Source organism: Callionymus lyra, chromosome 16 (genome assembly GCF_982586985.1).
Source record: "Callionymus lyra chromosome 16, fCalLyr1.hap1.1, whole genome shotgun sequence".
NCBI classification, from domain to species: Eukaryota; Metazoa; Chordata; class Actinopteri; order Syngnathiformes; family Callionymidae; genus Callionymus; species Callionymus lyra.
In genome coordinates this window covers 7,795,478-7,814,930 of record NC_141833.1, presented here as the reverse complement: position 1 = coordinate 7,814,930, position 19,453 = coordinate 7,795,478, and the positions used below count along the sequence as shown (strand labels likewise).

The window sequence follows — 19,453 nt, the reverse complement described above, 5'->3', positions numbered from 1 at the left end:
ATCATTCCAGTGACACCATTCTTTAGGCAGCTGCTGTTGTGAAGCAGTGTCGAACAATATCAATGAAAGTGACGTGTATAAGGTTTAAAATGAGGAAACATAATACAAAGTAATTTTCTTTCAATATGGAGCCAAAATACGTTTATATCTTAAATATTCAAATAAATATTTGTGAAAAAAGACAGAAGAAAACAATTTAATATGAAGTATTTGCCTTTAAAGAAGTTACAGTTCATGGTGTTTATCCTTATAGTATTACTATTACAATAGGCTTAATGATAAGGGTATGTGAAATATGCATAGATATTTAGTACGAAATGATCTTAAAGTAAGTTATATTGCATTTAATCACAAAACAAGTTAAACTCTATTTAGAATTTAATGAAAATATACTTCTCTGTTACACTTCCGATATATGAGCCACTATAAACAGAAGTCCTTTTAGCTTATTCACACATTGTAAACGATCGCCTGTTATCTTTTGACTGGAAAATATTGCTACAAACAAGTTATAAAAGTGAAGACCATATTGAATGTTTTCAAACTACATTAGAATATGACCACAAAGTAGAAAGAGTACCAAAAGTGGCCTACATAAGTACATAAATAAATCTGTTTAGGTTTTGTGGTGTGATTGAAATGTGTGTCTGTATCACGTAGACAAAACAAATTGTTTATGCCCTTCACTTTTACAACTGATTACATTAAAAAAGGCAACTGACTTTAGACCCACTTATTGCAATTGAAAATCAATTCACATCAACAAAAAGAGTACTTTAACTTAGTTAATCTAATTAAATATTGATGCAAATGTGCATAAATATCTTTCTTTTTATTGTTATACATAAAAGCAATCATATTTATATTTATATTTGCAAAATAGAAAAGCGACTTTACAATAAAATGGTCAAAAAATGTGTGTAGGCCAATTTGATTATTGAAGATTTACAATCTATCTGGCATAAATCCTTAAAGCGATAGTTCACCCAAATTTCAAATTTTACTGATTTTCTACTCACCCTCATGTCAACTATAGGTTGGGATTATGTTCAGAGTAATCTGTTCCTTTTTAGAGATATAGACAAAAAAGTTTGTTCATTTAAATGTAGAGTCTGGAGTTCAATTGTCTTTGTCTTCATCTATGTCCAAAAAGACTCGTCTGTAACATCCACCTTTTACTGAAGCCTTAAAATGAGAAATTGTTTGGGAAAACTTTAACAAGTCTATATTTTAAGATTGTTTTTAGTGGATGCTGCTAGGCTAGTTGCTAGGCCATCAGGCTACACTGACAGGAAGTAGCTCCTAGTGACACCCGGGAAAAAGAAGCTGTTTTTTTTTCAGGGAATAATTCCTCATGTCTTCAATACAAGATGGTTGTTACAGACGAGCAGTATGGAGGTATTTGGATGTTTTTAAGTGTATTTTTGGACTAATATGAAGCTGAAGACAACTGAGCTCCAGTCGCTATATTAAAATGAACAAACATTTTCGTCTACAATTCTAAAAAATAACTTGTTACTCTGCAAATAATCCCTACAGTTGACATGAGGATGAAAACTAGTCAATTTTGAATTTTTGGTGAACTAACCCTTTAAAGACCCCATTTGTGGTTTATTAAAATTGCTTTTCTGGCTCCCCCTAGTGTCGGAATAGTAAAACAGCAATATTCTAAATTCTTCAATAGTAAAAGTGTAAAAACGCCACCTTGTGAATGACTCTATTGAAACCAAAACAAAATTATTATTATAGTAAAGTTATAAACATCGAAAAAACAAAGTGTACAGTGGCACAGTCTAACCACTTTCTAGGGCGCTCACGACTTCACTGACCTTCCATACTTGAACAAATGTTCCACACTCTCGGCTCCGGACTGCAAATCTCTCATCACTTTTGTTCCTAATGGGCCCTTCTGGGAAGGAATGACCTCTGCCCAAGACACAGTGTGCTGCTGCATAATGCCTTAACAAAAAAAAAAATCCATCCTCAAACAGAGACTCAGATAAAACATGTATCATTTTATGGATTATTGACTTTTGGTGATAATAATATGTCAGGGGATAATTATCAAGCTAGAGTTAAACCTGATCCTGGTAACCTCACACACACACACTCTCACACACAAGTGGTGACAAATTTGTTTACAATGTGCACTAATGAAAAACAGAAACGTCCTTCGGCAAATTCCCCCCTCCCTTCATTTTCATCACTCCTTTTTCAATGATCAGGGTTCACATTAAGGTCAGACTCTAGAAACATTCAAAATAAAGCTCTAAAAAAGTGGGTCGTATAATGGCTTTCTATCTGCTTCTATTAGCTTCACCTGCCTGCAGCATCCTTCTTCCTGATGCTCCTCAGAAGTAAAAGTAGTTTTCTCATTCCCCCAGATGTGACCGTGGTTCGTAAGAAAAGAAATCGCAGGTGTAGAGGTGATGTGATGGGTTGTTAGCATTCAGAATCGTCTTGTTGAGCTTTTGAGAGAGAATCTCTCTCACCAATCTAATGCTGTTTGCAGTTGTTAAAGCGAGGAACTCTGACCGCCGAGCTTTTAGACGCATCTTCAGTCAGCTTTTAAATTGTCTGCGGGGATGTTTTATGGCTCTCAGCGCTTTTAAGGGGTCGCGTTTCTTGCGAGTCTCAGCTCACAAATTAAAGAAGAAAGCTGCGGAGATAAATAAAAAAGGGAATGTTTGTTTAATTAACTCGTTTGCAAGATTGAATATTTCCGCCAGAAATATTAGTGGGAAAATAGATGGTATTTCCTGTCCGGACAAAGTCGTTCCAGGAACTAATGGTCACGTTTTGGCCATGTAACAAACACGCATTTACTTGACGCCTTTAAAAAAATCTGTTAAAAGGAAATATGTATATATTTTTTAAAACAACAAAAACAATGAAAATGTCAAAAGGAATGGTTTGGCTCTTAAGTATAGTCGGTTCACAAACAGTTCTTTACCAAATAATGCATCAGCAGAGCAAGAGAGCAGCTATTTAAGAGGAGGAAAGGGTTTTGGGAAAGTATTTTAAAGGGTATCGAAGATGCTTGGACAGTTGTGTACATCAAGAAGTCTCATTTAAACTTTGAAGGGATTTTTTTGTCTGGTATCATTTTGTATCGTATATACAGTGTGTATATATATATGTACATATTTAAAATACAAGTTTATACTTAAACAACTAAAAGATTAATTCGATTTTTTTTTTCGACAAATTAGAATTACAATATCAAAATCAATCGAAATAATTACTTTTTTTTTATGATTTCTTCTGTGTTTGCTTTTATTTTGTCACATTTTTTCTGCTAACTATGTTATTGAGTAAGAAAGTGGCAACTCTATAGGTCTTTAAATCGAGTTTGACACTTTTTTTCTATATGAATATATTTGTTTAATAAAAGTAATGTGTGAGACCAGAAATCTCAGTGTCATTATGTTCAGAAGATGGTTTTTCATAGGACCTTGAAAACGTTTTTTTCCTTCCAAAAATTAACCCAAAAAATATTGAGTTTTACTGATTTAATTTCTTTATATTTTTTTGTCATTCTTCATTCAAACATACTCGACAATGACCTTGGAGTAAAGAACAATTTTCAAGTTTTCCTCGCTGTCATCTTTGCTGGTCTTCTTCTTTAGTATTGTCATCGATCCTTCATTGATTTTTTTTTTTCCAGAAACTCTTTTCTACCTCATTCTTCATTCACAAAAAAAACAAACTGAAAAGCAAAAATGAATCTCTAGGATCCACTAACAAGATCCTCTGTTATGTTGAAATTATATTTTTTTGTCAGCGGAGAGATGCTCTTAAAACTAATAATATGTGATCTTAAAGTTAATTCTTATAACAAACAATAGTATATTCTGTGTCATGAGTCATCAATGTCTATCAACCCACACCTTCTCTCTCTCTCTCTCTCTCTCTCTCTCTCTCTCTTATACTCGACCCACTCACTCCAGGTAGTTGAATCCTCATAAATGACTGACCTCTGACCCTGTTAGTTAGACACAACAAAAGGGCCGGAATACATTTCAAATCACTTGGAATGAAGTAAGGTTTGCCTCTGATGCTGTAACTGTGTGTGAAAGGAAGCCTAAAGATGGCCTTGTTACCTTGGTAACCCGGTAACCATGACTACCTCTCCTTGTTTTGATCCCACTCTCCTGGTTTGCAACACTATTAGTCATCACTCACGGGTTATGACTCATGTCTGCAAACCGACCTGTTGCCTGGATTATCCACATCCTCAAGACCCGTACATGCTTTGTTTTGATTTGCTACTACTAGTTGAAACCAAAACCATGTTACCACCAGCTTCCTTCCTAGTGCATCCAGACGTGGAATCAAAGCATTTATAACACAAGAAATAGTCAGAAAATATAGAAAATACCCTAAAAAACATTGATTATAAAAACAAAAGATTAGAAAAACACCTTTAAAAAAAAAGGTTTTAAATAAGGATAAAGACATTAATAATGAAGACATTGTAATAATACAATGTTGTTAAATAAAGCAAAAATATGGTTAATAAATAAATCAAAATTATTAATTTCTTACATGTCTTTGGTTAAGTCTAGTAAGAAGTTGCATTATAGTAGATATATTGAATTTAAAAGGCAATAAAATAAAGAAATGGTGAATTAGAAAAAAACAACAACCTTCTATTCAATCACACTTTCTAATTCAACTACCAAAAAAACGTGACAACCGCTTTTTAAAATGACCTGTTTTGTATTTTATTTTCTCGTATTTTGTTTCCGTGCCACAACCTCTCATATATTCCTTTGCTTGTTAATGACATCCAGCTGGAACCAATCGGCAATCAGCACTCTCGCAGCTGCTATTTAAGCTTCCTGGTTCCAGCCCGTGGTGTCAGACGGTCCTTGCATCTATGCAGGTGAAGTCAACAGCCAGTTTTTTTTTCTCTCTCTCTTCTTTCCATATATATCTGTGTCCTTTTCAATCTTTACTGTGAATTCGATTTCATTTTCCTTGATTGTTTTTCTTTTGCTGTGTTGCTAATGTTGACCGCTACATTGTTTTTGGTTGTTGATCCACTTTGTGTTCACTCTGCAAATGTTCAGATCTGTTCTACACACATGTGGGTTTCATGACATTATAAAAAAATATCCATATTCCAATGGCAAAAACACACTTTTAATGTATTTTCGCAATGTTTAGCTAGCTAAACATAGTGCCACATTGAGATAATAAACATCTCAAGTTTCACGGTAGAAATTCCCTCCATGCGCGGGACCCGGGGCCCCACTTTTCCCTAGTCTGGTTTAAGGCCACAAAAACAAACCTGGCCACTCATCCATCAACTCCTTATCAGCGGCGCTTTGCTCTTTTCATTCTCTCTAACTTCGCAGCGGGCAGACAGGCGCTGGTCGATAACAGTTAAACCTCAATTACGGCGAAACAAATCAGGGTCGGTCGAGTCACAAATAAGGTGCAGGAAGTTAGAAATCAGGTCAGTAATAGCATCGAGTTAGGAGAAAAGAAGTGTTTTACAGAGGCTTTCTAAACAAGTTGGCAGGAGGGAGGTCAGGAGGGCGTATAAGCTGCAACACAATACAATCTGCAGGTGTTTGTGTCGCCGTGTGAGATGAAAAGAAATGTAACAATAGTTTAAAATGTATCAAAGAAGGGATTTGTATTAAACACGGGTTATTGAAAGCTTTTCTCGTCACACAAAACTTGACGACGATTGACCTAAATATCAAGAAGACCAACTGATATAACTTCATCGACAACACCATTAAAAACATGAGGACACGTTGAGCCGGAGCATGACCTGCATTTTAGATGAGTCGGCGGATCACGCCTGATGTCTAAGCTAGTAAACAGCATTTGGTGTCGCTGCTGCTCATTCATTACGTCGACCACTCTGGTGTCATCTTCAAAAAAACATTTTGTTTTTGTTTTTTTGTCATGGCACCAACATGTTATGAACATGCCAGTTGACATCCCTCAAGGGAGTTTTTTGTTCATTTTAAGTGAATTAAAATCCTATTATCTATGCCGGTGCTTAAGCTACAGGCAAGCATGTGACCTGGTTTATGAAAGATTTGTTTTTCAATTTGGTCATGGATGAATGATTATTTAATAATTCTAGTTAATCTGTGTGTGTCATATGAGCTACATGACCTGAGGTAAGTTAGTTTCCACTTGTTCTTAAAAAATATTATAAATATTGTACAGTGGTAATAACAAAGTTATTAATTCTTACTTGTTACCATGATTTTACCAAGTTATTACTTTACAAAGTTCTCCCCCATCAGAAATCTTGGCGAACAAGAGGTTACAAGAGCGAAGCCCGTTACGACATAATAATGGCTTAACTCCTCCACTAGCCATGCCCCACTTTGTTTATACAACAATTCCCATGGAGGTGGAGACTGGCGCAGTGACCAATCATAGGAGAGTGGGTGTGATTATGGTAATCTAGATTTCATCTCCAGAAAAATCGACTACTTAACTTAGCTGTAGGCTTTCAATTACATTTTCACAAAATACATTTTTAATTATTATTTTTTTTTCCAAAATATTGACGCAGGAATCTTTTGAAAAATGTGTCACTCTCTGTGGTGTTAATGGAGCTCATGCCTGCGGTGCTCTTGCTGCTATTGCGCCACCATTTAACGTATAGCTATCACTGATTTTTAAAATGCTTAAAAAGGTTTTGATGAAATAAATCTAACATTTGGTACAATACTTATCAATTATTAGTAAGTATTAAAATGTTTTTTTTTGTAGTAACCATAGATTTTTATTTTTAAAAAGGACACTTAAAATTATGAGAAAACTTAAGAAATATAAAGTTGTTGCTCCACAGACCCGTATTATGTCGGCATTATATTCACAGACTGAGATTCAGATAAAAACAGTAAAAATAAAATGTTCAGAGTTTGTGTTTTACTTATTTTCACTAGTTTACAGGTTCAATTAAACACATATTTTGACCTAAACTACTGTATTGATGTGCCAAGAGCGCCATGCTAATTTAACTTTAGAGAAATAACCATTTTCTGTCAAAAAAACCCCCAACTTCAAAGATTACAAATTGCTTTGCCTTTCTTTTGGGCCCCGTACCAAAACACTCAGAGACCGGTACAGGACTGGAGGTTTGGTGCAACTATAAAGAACAAGATGAAATTAAAATGTTGATTGTGTTTTCATACAATATATCTAATATAAACCGTTTATTACCGTTACAATTGAATAATAAAAAAGTTTGGTTAATATCATCCAAACTTCATTTTACAAATATGATCTCCCCCACGGACACTGAAGTTTCTGTCCAACCAGGCGAAGAGGAGAGTGCAGACGGGGTGTCACGGGCGGGGCCGACTCTCCAGGGATCGGTCCGGTAAAAGAAGAAGAGAAGGACGAGCGCTGAGTCGGGAGGAAGAAGACAGGTGAGCTGTTTTCGTGAAAAGGTCAAAACCTCATAACTTTATGACCATGTTACGATTGATTTTTTGCATCCATAACAAACCCGCAGCGGAGTCGTAAAGACGAAAAGGGCACGGCCGTAACCGTCATTACATAAAGAATGCGATGTTGCAAACACACCAGGGGTTACAGCTTTAAAGCTCACATTACACAACGAAAAGATAAATAAACGACTCACAAGGCCACGCCTGCTCAGGTCCCGACAGGCATATCTTCTCCTAAATTAACTTCAACGTTTAAGAGGCTGTCGTGCAGAAGCCTCACCAGGTCTGGGTCAATGGTTAACTTCCCCCTGCATCCGAGGGCGACGTGGGGCGAGAGTGAGTGACATTTAAAAGTCCGCTCCATCTGCTCTGCCACGAAAAACAGACCTTCGGGTTTGCTCAGCCAAAAACAACAAGTCCATGCTTCTTCACTTTATCTCCGTGAATCTATATCCGGAGTGTGTGTGTGTGTGTGTGTGTGTGTGTGTGTGTGTGTGTGTGTGTGTGTGTGTGTGTGTGTGTGTGTGTGTGTGTGTGTGTGTGTGTGTGTGTGTGTGTGTGTGTGTGTGTGTGTGGAAATGAAGGAGCTGAGGAGCATGTCGAGGAAATGGCCTTTTATTTACCACCAGAGCTAATGACTCCCCCCTCGTCCCTCCGGCTGTTTGATCAGAGGCTCTTCCAATAAGAGGCGGTGGAGACGAGGGGGTCACGGGGTCGAGCGGACGAGCGGGAAACAGGAGAGGAGATGATTTACACCAGGAAGAGTCAGGGATCAGTGACTCAGAAAGGCGTGGATGTGGAGGCAAACAAATCAGGTGGAGTTAGTTGTTGGCAGGAGGTCCAGACACCGTGGTGCGGCAGGTTCACAGACAGATGTTTGCTCGTGTCTGTCCATCATCATCATCATCATCACCCCCCCCTCCTTTGTTGCAGAGATGATGAAGTGCAGCAGTGCGTCTGTGGGAGAGGAGAATTAATCACCTTTTGTATCTTCACGCTGAGCACAGCATGGATGCGAATAATCAGCTTCAAATCGTTAACATATACTGATCTCAGTTACGCATCTGTTTTGTTTTCCTTACACAACAGGTTCAAAATGTCTTGAATCCCAAGGACGTTTCTTAGTCGTATAGAAAAATGTCGGGTCTTTTATTACATGTTCATTGTTGTAAATATATCTTGGACCTCTATTGTATCATCAGTATGTGTCTGTTTGTACAAAACTCGCTTTTTATTTAAATAATTTATATTAGAAAATGTATTTAAGCCCCGCCCACTGAAACATTCCTTTTTTTTTTCTGAAGATGAAATCTTGTTGACCATAACCACACCCACCCCTCTGTGATTGGTCAAACATGGAGGTTTGTCGCCACGCATCATCAATCCCAGAAATCTCCACCTCCAAGGGACTCGTTGTATAAACAAAGTGGGGTGTGATAACAGCTGGCTGGAGGAGGAGTGAAGCCATTATTACGTCACAATGGGCTCCGCTCTCGTAACCTCTCGTTCGCTGAGAATTCCAACGGAGGAGAACTTCATAAAGTAATAACTTTGTAACATCAAGTAACGAAGAAAGAAAGAATGAATGAATTTAAACTATTTTCATATATTTTGGAGGAGGAAGAATGGAAGAAGGAAATATTTGGGTTTTCACATTTGAGGTTTTAAATGTTAAACTTGAGGGCAATATGCAGCATTTGACTCTCAGATGGTTATTGAAATTGATTGATAGTTATGATTATAAAGTTGAGCAAAAACGCCCTAAATTCAAACAGAGAATCCACAAAAACAATAAACAACAAAATAAAGATGCAGAAAAACATCTGCTGCCAGTTGAGTTTGAGTGGCGGGCCGTGAATTTCAGCCCTGAATGACGTCATAATCGGTCAGACCTAAATGAATCCACCTCATCACAGCATCAACACCATGGCTGCAGAATCATGAAGATAAATGAGCCGAATCACAAAAATAAAAGCTGATTTTTAAGCGCTTAGTCAACAACTATTTAATGCATCTGAGTTCACCAAGTAAATGTGAGCTTAAACAAGATTATTTTTAAGTGGATAAGAATTTGTTTTTTTAATTAGTAGCATTTTTGCCATTTTATTTTGATCCCATTGATTATTTACTAAAACATTAGATCAAAACCTATTAAAAATATAAATAAAACGCTGGCAGATGTCCAACGTTGCCTGCTTAAAATCCATTCTTATGACTTTTCTTCAGCTCCATGAATAACTTTTCTTTTAAATATCTGCAACCAAATGTATCAGTTTTTCTCCCTAAACCCTGTTGTATATTTTGATATATTTAGTGCTAACAAAGTGCCTTTTCAATCACTTGACACGTTTATGTCCCCTTAAGTACGGTCATTATATTTTATATTTTTTATTAAGTAATCTGAAATGAGGCCTTTTGGCAGAGGTATGCGCAATCTTGGTGCTTCTCATAAATGAGTAATGGACGTCAAAAACGTTTTGCTTTGGCGATAAAATATTTATGATTTGTTTTTTTATGGTTCAAAGCATTGATTGTGGGTTTAAATGGACGGTAACATGCAGACTGCTTAAAGAGTGGAAATACTGCTGACTCAACACAGAAACACGACTCACTGTTTCACTCTCGGTTGAAAATGGACTTTTTATTTATTTAAATGAACGTTTTGATGAATCAACTGTTAATTATGAATGTTTTGAGAGATTAAATGACCTCTTTTAAATTATGTTACAGGCTGTTATTGATAAATTTACATTTAATGTTTTTTTTAGTGTTTAAGTTAAACAATTTGCGTGTGAAAATATACAAAACATCATCCGCACTAAATATCAATCGATAATGTCAAATATTTGACTACACTTTCAATCTTGATTTTGAACTCGCATCTTCCCAAACATGTCTGTACAGAACATCTTTTGGGAGACAAAATCAAAACCAGCTTTTCTGGTTAAATATTTAATCAAGCTGATGATCTTAAATTAACATCCGCCTCTTTCCTCACACACACACACACACTCACTAACCGAGGGATGGTTAGATCATCCGATTACATTTACATATGAAATATCCGACAAGATCAACTGGTTGTGTAATACTCGACAAGAGGACGGAAATATCCGCAACTTTAAAATCAAGTGCGACTTAAATGCAAGATATTATTTCAGATAATATTTAAAAAAACATTTTTATTTTGAGGCAAAAAAACGTTTTAAAATGGAAAAAAAAGGAATAATAACTTAAGATGGCATGTGAGAGAATTGGGTTTGGCCAGACTCAAAAATATATTATACAATATATATCTTTTATAATTAATTGCATAGAGAACATACATTTCCCCCCAAAAAACACATCAATGAAAAACAATTATAAATATGACATGTGATTTATAAAGTAATACATTTATTTATTTAATACTTTAAATAACAAACTATAAATACATGGTTGTGCAACAGGTTTAAACATATATATTACGTCAAATAAATAAATGGTCACTTTGAAGTCGGAACTTCTGGTAGTAGTTTCGTCGTGTGTTTTTTTTCAGCCACTGTGTGATTCTTCGTTTTCGACTCAGGCGTCGACCTCATCGTCGGGCCCCGGATGTACATCGGAGCCTTTTTTTCCTCATTGGACCCCTGCTCAAGCTCCCCTTTTTGGTCTCAGGACCACCTGAGGCGTAAATAATCAGGGACCGCTTGGGTCCGTGCCCGTCAGTGCTAAGCTTGGGAGCGTCGTTCACATCTCTCTGGTGATGTCCGGGCTACGTTTGATCAGGTCGGTGAGTCGCTCCGGGCCCTTCTGCAGGGACAAGGACCTGAGGAAGCGAGGGTAGCAATCCTTCTCCATCAGGGTGTAGATCTTAGCCTGGGCCAGATCGAACGTGGACGGACCGGGATGCTCCAGGTTGTCCTTGGTGATGGCTTTGGTGACGTGGTCCAGATTGACCTGCCGTTGAAATAAAGTTAATAACCGAGACTTTTTGGGAATGACTTAAAAAAAAGAAAATACCTCTTTTTGCGAGTCATGGCTGATGAACTCGTCGAAAATCTTCTTGGCCTTGGCGGCCATTTTGGAGGGTTTAGAGTTCCTGTAGTCTTCGCACGCCAGGTAGAAGGAGATGTTCTCCTCGCTGAATTCGGAAATCAGGAATGCCCTGAACAGACAGAGTCCATCTGGAAGCAACAAATAAAAAAGGTTATTTTTCTGGTGAAAACCCCCCAGAAAAAAAAAAAAGTTGATTTGACTCACTTTGGCTTGACAAGAGCTTCTCGAAGGAGTCCTTCCATTTCAGCGGCTCATCCGTGTTCACTCTGCAGAACAAACTCAGCATTAAAAAACTTGAATTTTTTTTTTTAAAAAGAAGGGAGTTTTAAATCCCTTACCTTAATTTCTCAAACTTTTTGGCCTGCCCGTTGATGTTGTGGTCCGACTTCTGCAGCAAACTGCCAAACAGAGCCTTCAACTCCTTCGCCCTGAATTAAAAAGAAAAGTAATAAGCGCTGGTTCATCTTTTAAATCTTTATCATTTTTCTTTATCATCTTTATCTTTTGCTTAGCTCAGTAAAAAAAAAGAAAGTTGTAGAGCAGCTCACCTCTCCAGGCAGGTGTTGGGAAGCGAGTCCAGTCCTCGGCACATGATGATGATGAGCTGATATCCAGTGATCTGTGAGGAAGAGTCGTGAGCGACGTCCTTGTTGTGAGTTAACTCCCATCTGTTCCGCGGCCTGTGTGGGAGCAGCTGTTTATAAAGGGAGGTCCACCGTGTCATCGCGGCTCTCAGCCAATCAGGCGACACACATGATGACTCTTCCTGCGGGGAACCACTTACGTCTGTGTGTGTGTGTGTGTGTGTGTGTGTGTGTGTGTGTGTGTGTGTGTGTGTGTGTGGCACTGAAGCTACTTGACAGCTCTTCACACTACGATTTTTTTTTCTTTTTCGTCAGACGTCCTTGGACGAGAAAACTCGTTGAACTTTCTTCGAGACATAAGACTTAAGATTATTCATCTTGTCTTATCTCACACTTTTGATCAGTTTTGAGCGGAACATGTGGTCATAAACAAAATAACCATGATGGTAAATCCCAGAGTCAGCAGTGTGAAGGTCTATGGTTTCATTTCTTAGTTTCGTGACCCAAAGTCTCATGAACGAAACTGAAGTCAAACACTTCTGCTTTTTTTGCTGGTAAGAGTTTTCCATTTAGTGATGTTTCATTGTTACCGTGGCAACAATACATTCCAGTCATGCAAAGGGTTTCCTTGGTGTTTTTTTGCAAATGTTCCATAGCGGAGTTTCAATTTCAACTCATAATTTAGACACTTATAGTAAGCAACTTATTATATATTAAAATTACTGAAATTATATTACATTTATACTAAATCACAAATTACGTACTAAAATGACAATTTAAGTAATTCATTATTTATTACTTACTTCGCGAGTGAAATGAACATTTTTACAGCTATATTTGAATTCCAAATATCGTTTTTCCAAAAGAAAATCAAAAATATAACTTAACTTTCCTCGTAAAATGTCACTATTTAGCAAAAATAACCAGAAGTCCTTTGATTCTGAATGATATTCTTAGAATCAAAAGCAAAAATATTAAAAATAAAATGTATATCAGACCCATTTCAGGGGAAAAAAAAACAAAGCTTTAAAAATATATATAAGAAAAATAAAAAGTAGGTCATTAGGTCATTTAAAAAAACTAACAAAGTTGCAAAGTTTAAAGGATTAAATAGGATCTTTACTACTGTACATTAACATTAAATCTATTTTTTTTTAAAATTTATAATTTTAGATTTTAGATGATTAATTTAGCTAATAATTTAAACAATGAAGAAATTATCTAACATTAATAGAAAAATTAAGATTTAGTAGAAGAAATATGATAAAATGAGAATAAAATCCATCATAGTAAACATTACTTTTACAGTTTATTTCAAAACAACACTTTGTTCATTTTAAAACCACACTTTGTCGAGTTCTCATCTAAACTTCACCCGAAAACTTCAGACAACACTTTCACATATCCTCTTTTTTTGTGTGAAAACAACAAGTTCCTCAGATCAAAAGAGGAAGCCGATGATTTAATACTCATGTGGCGGAACAGAAGAAATTCCCCGAGTAATAGATTCTAAATAAAGCCTCCAGATATAATTGTTCAGTGAATCACAAAACCTTTCTATAAGTTGTTAACGGGTGTTTCCTGTGGCGCTGACTTTAAACATCATGTAGAAAAAGGAACATTAAAGGAACTAAGAGATGAAAAGAAACAGAACCACGGATGAACGAGCTTCCTGCTGCTCACTCCAACCATTCTGCTAAGTAGAAAAAGTACTTTAAGAAAGAAATGGTAACAACATTGGAACTGCGTTCACAGACTGTTTTTCCAACGTTAACTTAATTTGGAGCCACACGGAGAGCGAGAACACAGCCACCAACAGGCTGCAGGGGGAGTTTTAATTTTCCACTTTGGCTGAAAATCAATTGTGTAAATCCAAAATACATTTTTTCCTGAGAGAGACACTTTCACCAATAAGCTGTCAGAACTTTGGAAACTATAAATTAATGAACGCCTGGGTGTGTACAAACAAACACACACACGCACACACACACGCACACACACGCACCTACACACACACACAGAGGAAGGAGCTCACTTGGTTGAAATGAAAGGGAGGAAATATGAGTCATAAGTTTAAGCAGCCCCGGCAACCAGGAAAACAAGTGTCAAGAAACTACAAGACAACTTTTTTTTTCATATTGATGTCTTGATCAACACAAAAATATTTTCTAAGTAAGTTACTTGGTTAGTAAGTAAGCAGGTTAGTAAGTAAGTAAGTTAGTAAGTTGGTTGGTAAGTAAGCAGGTTAGTAAGTAAGTAAGTTAGTAAGTAAGTAGGTTGGAAAGTAAGTAGGTTGGAAAGTAGGTTAGTAAGTAAGTGAGAAGTAAGTAAGTGAGTGAGTAAGTAAGTAATTAAGTAAGTTACTAAGAAAGTAAGTAGGTTAGTAAGTAGGTTAGTAAGTAAGTGAGAAGTTAGTAAGTAAATAAGTGAGTGAGTGAGTAAGTAAGTAAGTTACTAAGTAAGTAAGTGAGAAGTGAGTGAGTGAGTGGGTGAGTGACTAAGTTAGTTATTAAATAAGTAAGTAAGTGAGTGAGTAAGTTAGTTATTAAATAAGTAAGTAAGTAAGTAAGTGAGTGAGTAAGTAAGTGAGAAGTAAGTGAGTGAGTAGGTAAGTAGGTAAGTAAGTAAGTTAGTAAGTAAGTGAGTGAGTGAGTAATAGTTATTTGTAAAGCTTTTCTAGACCAGGGTAAGATAAGGAAAATATTTCTTTGATGTCAACGATTACACAGTGACTTAGAGAAGTGTAAATACAATATCAGACTCATACTTCCTGTTAAGGAAAGTTTGGTAAAAATACATTTTTTGTGAGACTGAAGACCTTAACTGTCTTCCAGATTCTGGCCCTCTTGAAGGATTTAACAGGCTTTCTTTCCCATCTTTCATTGTTATGCTTTAGTTAGTGATAACGACTTTATGTATGTTCATCACGTGTCTCCACCGGTGACCTGAACCCTCGCTGGCGAGTCATAACCACTGCGCCACAGGGTGAATTAGAGATTTTCTCACCAACACTTACATAGTGAGCTCAATTCGTTAACCTTGACCCCGAGATAACACAAGGGTTACATTGATCATTTTAGTAAATTATGAATTACTTTAGTTACAGTTGATTAAATTTAAAGGGATTGAACGGTTTTGTAGATACATTTTGATTCTAATTATATTTATTTTTTTCCAAAAGAAAAACACAAATATAACGCAAACTTTTGTAAAAATGTCAGTATTTAAAATCCTTTGATCCTCACAAACTTAGGATGAAAGTCAGTTATTTTTTACTCATTAATTTGTGCGTACATCCAAAATATAATTGTTGTTATTAAATAAACTGTATTAATCCCTCTGGAGATTAGATTAGATTTTCCAGTTCACATCAGACGATAGAAGATACAGCAGTTTCATCAAATCAAGAACAAGAAGTGCAAATTAAAAGAGCAAAGTGCAAAGAGATAACAAAGTGCAAACATAAAGAGCATAGATCAAGGAAAAAATCACAAAGATCTTAAAAGTAAAATTATAAGAAGTTTGGCAGTTAATGTTTCAGGCTATGTTACTATTTAACATATGCATGTATAATAATTAAAGGAGTAAATCATTATTATTTATAGTATATATTATATAGTTTTATTACTTTGAAGAAAATCTTTTCAGACAGTACAACTTCTTCATGCGTCGTTACAACATACTTCGTTGTATAATACCCTGCAGCATTATATAATGGAAAAGAAGCTCTTTGTTAATGCTCCAGTTTTTTTTACATCATTGTTGATAATCATCGATTATTCTGTCCCTTCCATAGAAGAGCAGATCTAGGTTAGTGCACTGGAAACCAACCCGTCACACCTAGAGACACAGTTCATCAGCACCATCTCACAGTCGTCGCACAAAAGCCTGTAAATGGGATAAAGCACTTCAACAAGGAAGGAATCGAGGTCATGGATTGTGTAAACTGGGTTAAGAGAACAGCAGGACCCCGTCTCTCTGCTTTGTCATTATTCATATTATTTTTTCTCAATAACCGCGACACCTTCAAGCTTGTGTGAGGAGATAATGCTACGAGCATGACTGTCCTCTCAGCGGAACAAATGTATTTGTACTTTGCAGCATTAAGCCTAATATTCTGGGGTGGAATACTATAGTGCTTGAATAAAAGAAACCTTTTTACAACTGAAGGACAGTAAATAATAAAATATATATTGGAAAAAATATACTGGAAAATGTTTTGTTCTCTAACAAGAATCTTCTTCAGAATGTACATAGTTTAATATACTTTATTTACTTGTATTCGCTTTATATATTTACTTTATTTACCAATTTCTCGAAGGATATCTCCAGAGGGATTGATAAAATGTATCTATTCTATTCTATATTAGTAAGTAAGTAATAGTTATTTGTAAAGTGCCTTTCTAGACCAGGGTCACAAAGCACTTGAACACTGAAAAAAAAAGACACAGTTAAAATACATACTTTTAAAGGGCCAAGATACATAAGACAAACTCAGAAAAATCAGGGAAAAGCCTGCACAAATAAAATTGTCTTAAGATGTTTCTTAAAGGAGTCAGTAGATCATCAAACACAGAGGGAGAGGAAGATCGTTCCAAAGCTTAGGAGCAACAGCCTGGAAGGATTTCTCTCCTCTGGTCCTGAACACGGTTCATAATAGATTCTGATCCACAGACCTCAGAGCCCGAGCTGGGGTGTAAGGCTGGATCAGATCAGTGATGTAAGGAGGAGCCTGACCATGAATAGATCTGAAAGTAAGAACCAGAATTTTAAAGTTGATCCTGAAAGAAACTGGAAGCCAGTAAAGACATTTAACGAACGGGATAATGTGAGTTCTTCTACTAGAGCAGGTCAGAATTCTCGCTGCAGAGTTTCGTATCAACTGCAGGCGAGACAGATCCTTCTTGTTAATACACGAAAATAAACTGTTACAATAGTCTAAATGAGAAGACACAAATGCATGGATTACAATCTCCAGATCGTGTTGTGACAACATTTTCATAAGTTTATAGATTTTTCTCAGTTGAAGGAAACATTTTTCTGCTTGATTAGGTCATACTATAGGTATAATTTGATATATGTTTTTATTTATTTATTAATATATAAAACTGTATTTTTTACTTCTGTTCAAGATGTCGATTTTCATGGAACCTTTCACTACTAATGGCAATGAAAATAATTCTGATTCTGATTAGGACCACAACAGATGACTGTTGAAGAAGAGGCTTTGCTCAACTGAATGGTTTCTTGCAAACAGAGATTGTAGAAGAACGACAAATATCTTAGGTAAGTTAGGTAGAACTTTATTGAAAAAATGTTTTTTTCAAATTAGACACAGCAATACAGCAATTATTCATAAACATTAAAATAAAAATAAGAACAAGAACAAAGATAAATAAAGAGAAAGAATAATAATAGTTATTAATAGTTAATTAAGTGTTAAGTTCTGACGTAACAATGTATATACACACACACACACACACACACACACACACACACACACACACACACACACACACACACACACACGTATATATATATACACACACACACATATCTTATCCGTTCTTATTATTTATTATTATTCTTTCTCATTTTGGGTTGAGATTAAAATGGAGTTTAATCAAATCTTTTAAACACATATTTTCTGTTGGATATGTGGTAAGGTTTTGATGAAGTAGTTATATTTACAAATTAATAGAATAAAAATGATCTGACCGAAGATTCCACTCATTTCTTTCTCCTGTATTTGTAAAAACTAAAATCTGATTTAACTTATCTGTCCAGATGAAAACAATCATATGTATCTTAAAATGCATAAGTAAGTAAATAATATCAGATCAAATCAAACGGATTAAAAAAACATTATTTTAAACTGGAAAATGTTTTACTCACTTCCTGTCTCCCCGTGACGAAACACAAACTCTCCTATCAAGAGTCAAGGTCTGCTTTGAGAGAAGCGTTTTAGATGCGGGAAGTGGAAGTCATTAGGGAATTCCCTCCGTGTTCCCAGCCGTACTGACCACGGCCTTTTGCTGGAAAGCCTCCAAAAAAGTGACTTCCTTCTCCAGTACAGCTATTTCCACCTTCTTGAACTGGGCTGAAGCGACGAAATTGAGGCCAAAAGGTACATTTATTGGCTCTTAATAAAAGCTAAAGCCATTTTCCTTTGAGTATCTTCGGCTTTTCTGAAGGTGACGGTTATTGAAGAGTCTTGAAAAGATGAATATGAGCTCAAAAACCTTCTCAGTTTTCACTTATTTAGGCTAATTTAGCGTCTGATTCATAGAAAATCATTCAGTCAAAGGCTAAAGAAAATATGCCACAAAAATGTATCCTTCACCATTAGATGACGTTAGTTTCTTTCCATTTGCTTTTAAATTATTTCTGACCACATTTTTTATCATTTCTTTAAGCTACTACACAAAGGTTTCAATTCTTTAGAACAAAACTAAAACTCCTGATAGATACATCAAAAGCTCATACAGAAAATTGAATTATATGAGGTCAGTTTAAGTCATAGAGGTTTTTTTTATTAGGCGGCTCAAAGAGAGATAAATGGAGGAACAGGAAATGGTTCCATTATTGAGCCATTAGCTTCAGCACTTTTGCACTATGAAGCAAATAGTACTTTTAAAAAAAAAAAGATTCTAGCACTGTAAAGTTGAACTCTTTTACTTCAATAATTCAGGAAACTAATTAAAAATATTCTCATTATGTAAGAAACAAATGAGCTGCCATAATGTATGTACTTCTACTCACCTCTGGTGAAAACCCACATTAATATTCTTTTTATGACCCAGGTGTCATTTTTCATAGAGCAGATGAATTCTCTTTTATCCGTGACGACCGAAGATGCACTTCATTTGACACTTAATGCATACATTTGCATGTTTATACATGCAGCCGTGATCGTCGCGCCGAGCTCGAGGAAAATTCACTTGCAATTTTACATTACAAAATAAACAACGGTAAAAGCTTGGCTAGCTTGTTGGTTGAAACGCACCCGATCTTACCACCAAAACAGAATCAAGCGTTTATATAGGATGTGTGAGGACTTTGGCTCCTGCAATGATTTTGACTGATGTTACTTGAAGAAACAATGTCTTTGTAATAGTCGGAACATGTGGGTGTCTGAAGTAAATGCGTAAATCATGATTTTATTTACAAAAATTATTCTTTTTAAATGAAAAACACATAATAGTATAGTTAGAAGAGACTTATTTGAACATTGAAATCAACTTTTATAAAATAAAATAAAATAATAAAACTATAGCTTATGTTATGTCAATTCATGTGAAAAAAGTGCAAAAAAGTTGTATTTGCTTAAAAATTAAATCATGAATTATGTTGTCCCCATTTCAACTAACAGTTTTAATCAATTAAAAAAGGATTAAC

General features: G+C 35.8%; 1 protein-coding gene across 1 annotated transcript; it reads right to left on the bottom strand.

Annotated features, from left to right (window-relative positions):
- Positions 1 to 10,595: 10,595 nt before the first annotated feature.
- LOC148063432 (regulator of G protein signaling 5-like) lies at positions 10,596 to 12,133 on the bottom strand. Its single transcript, XM_087811687.1, has 5 exons — positions 12,020 to 12,133; positions 11,810 to 11,899; positions 11,676 to 11,737; positions 11,436 to 11,599; positions 10,596 to 11,372 (listed from the first exon to the last, which is right to left on the bottom strand). Exons 1-5 carry the CDS (start codon positions 12,061 to 12,063, stop codon positions 11,163 to 11,165), a joined length of 570 nt encoding a protein of 189 aa, XP_087667813.1. The 5' UTR covers positions 12,064 to 12,133; the 3' UTR covers positions 10,596 to 11,162.
- Between the last annotated feature and the right edge of the window lie 7,320 nt (positions 12,134 to 19,453).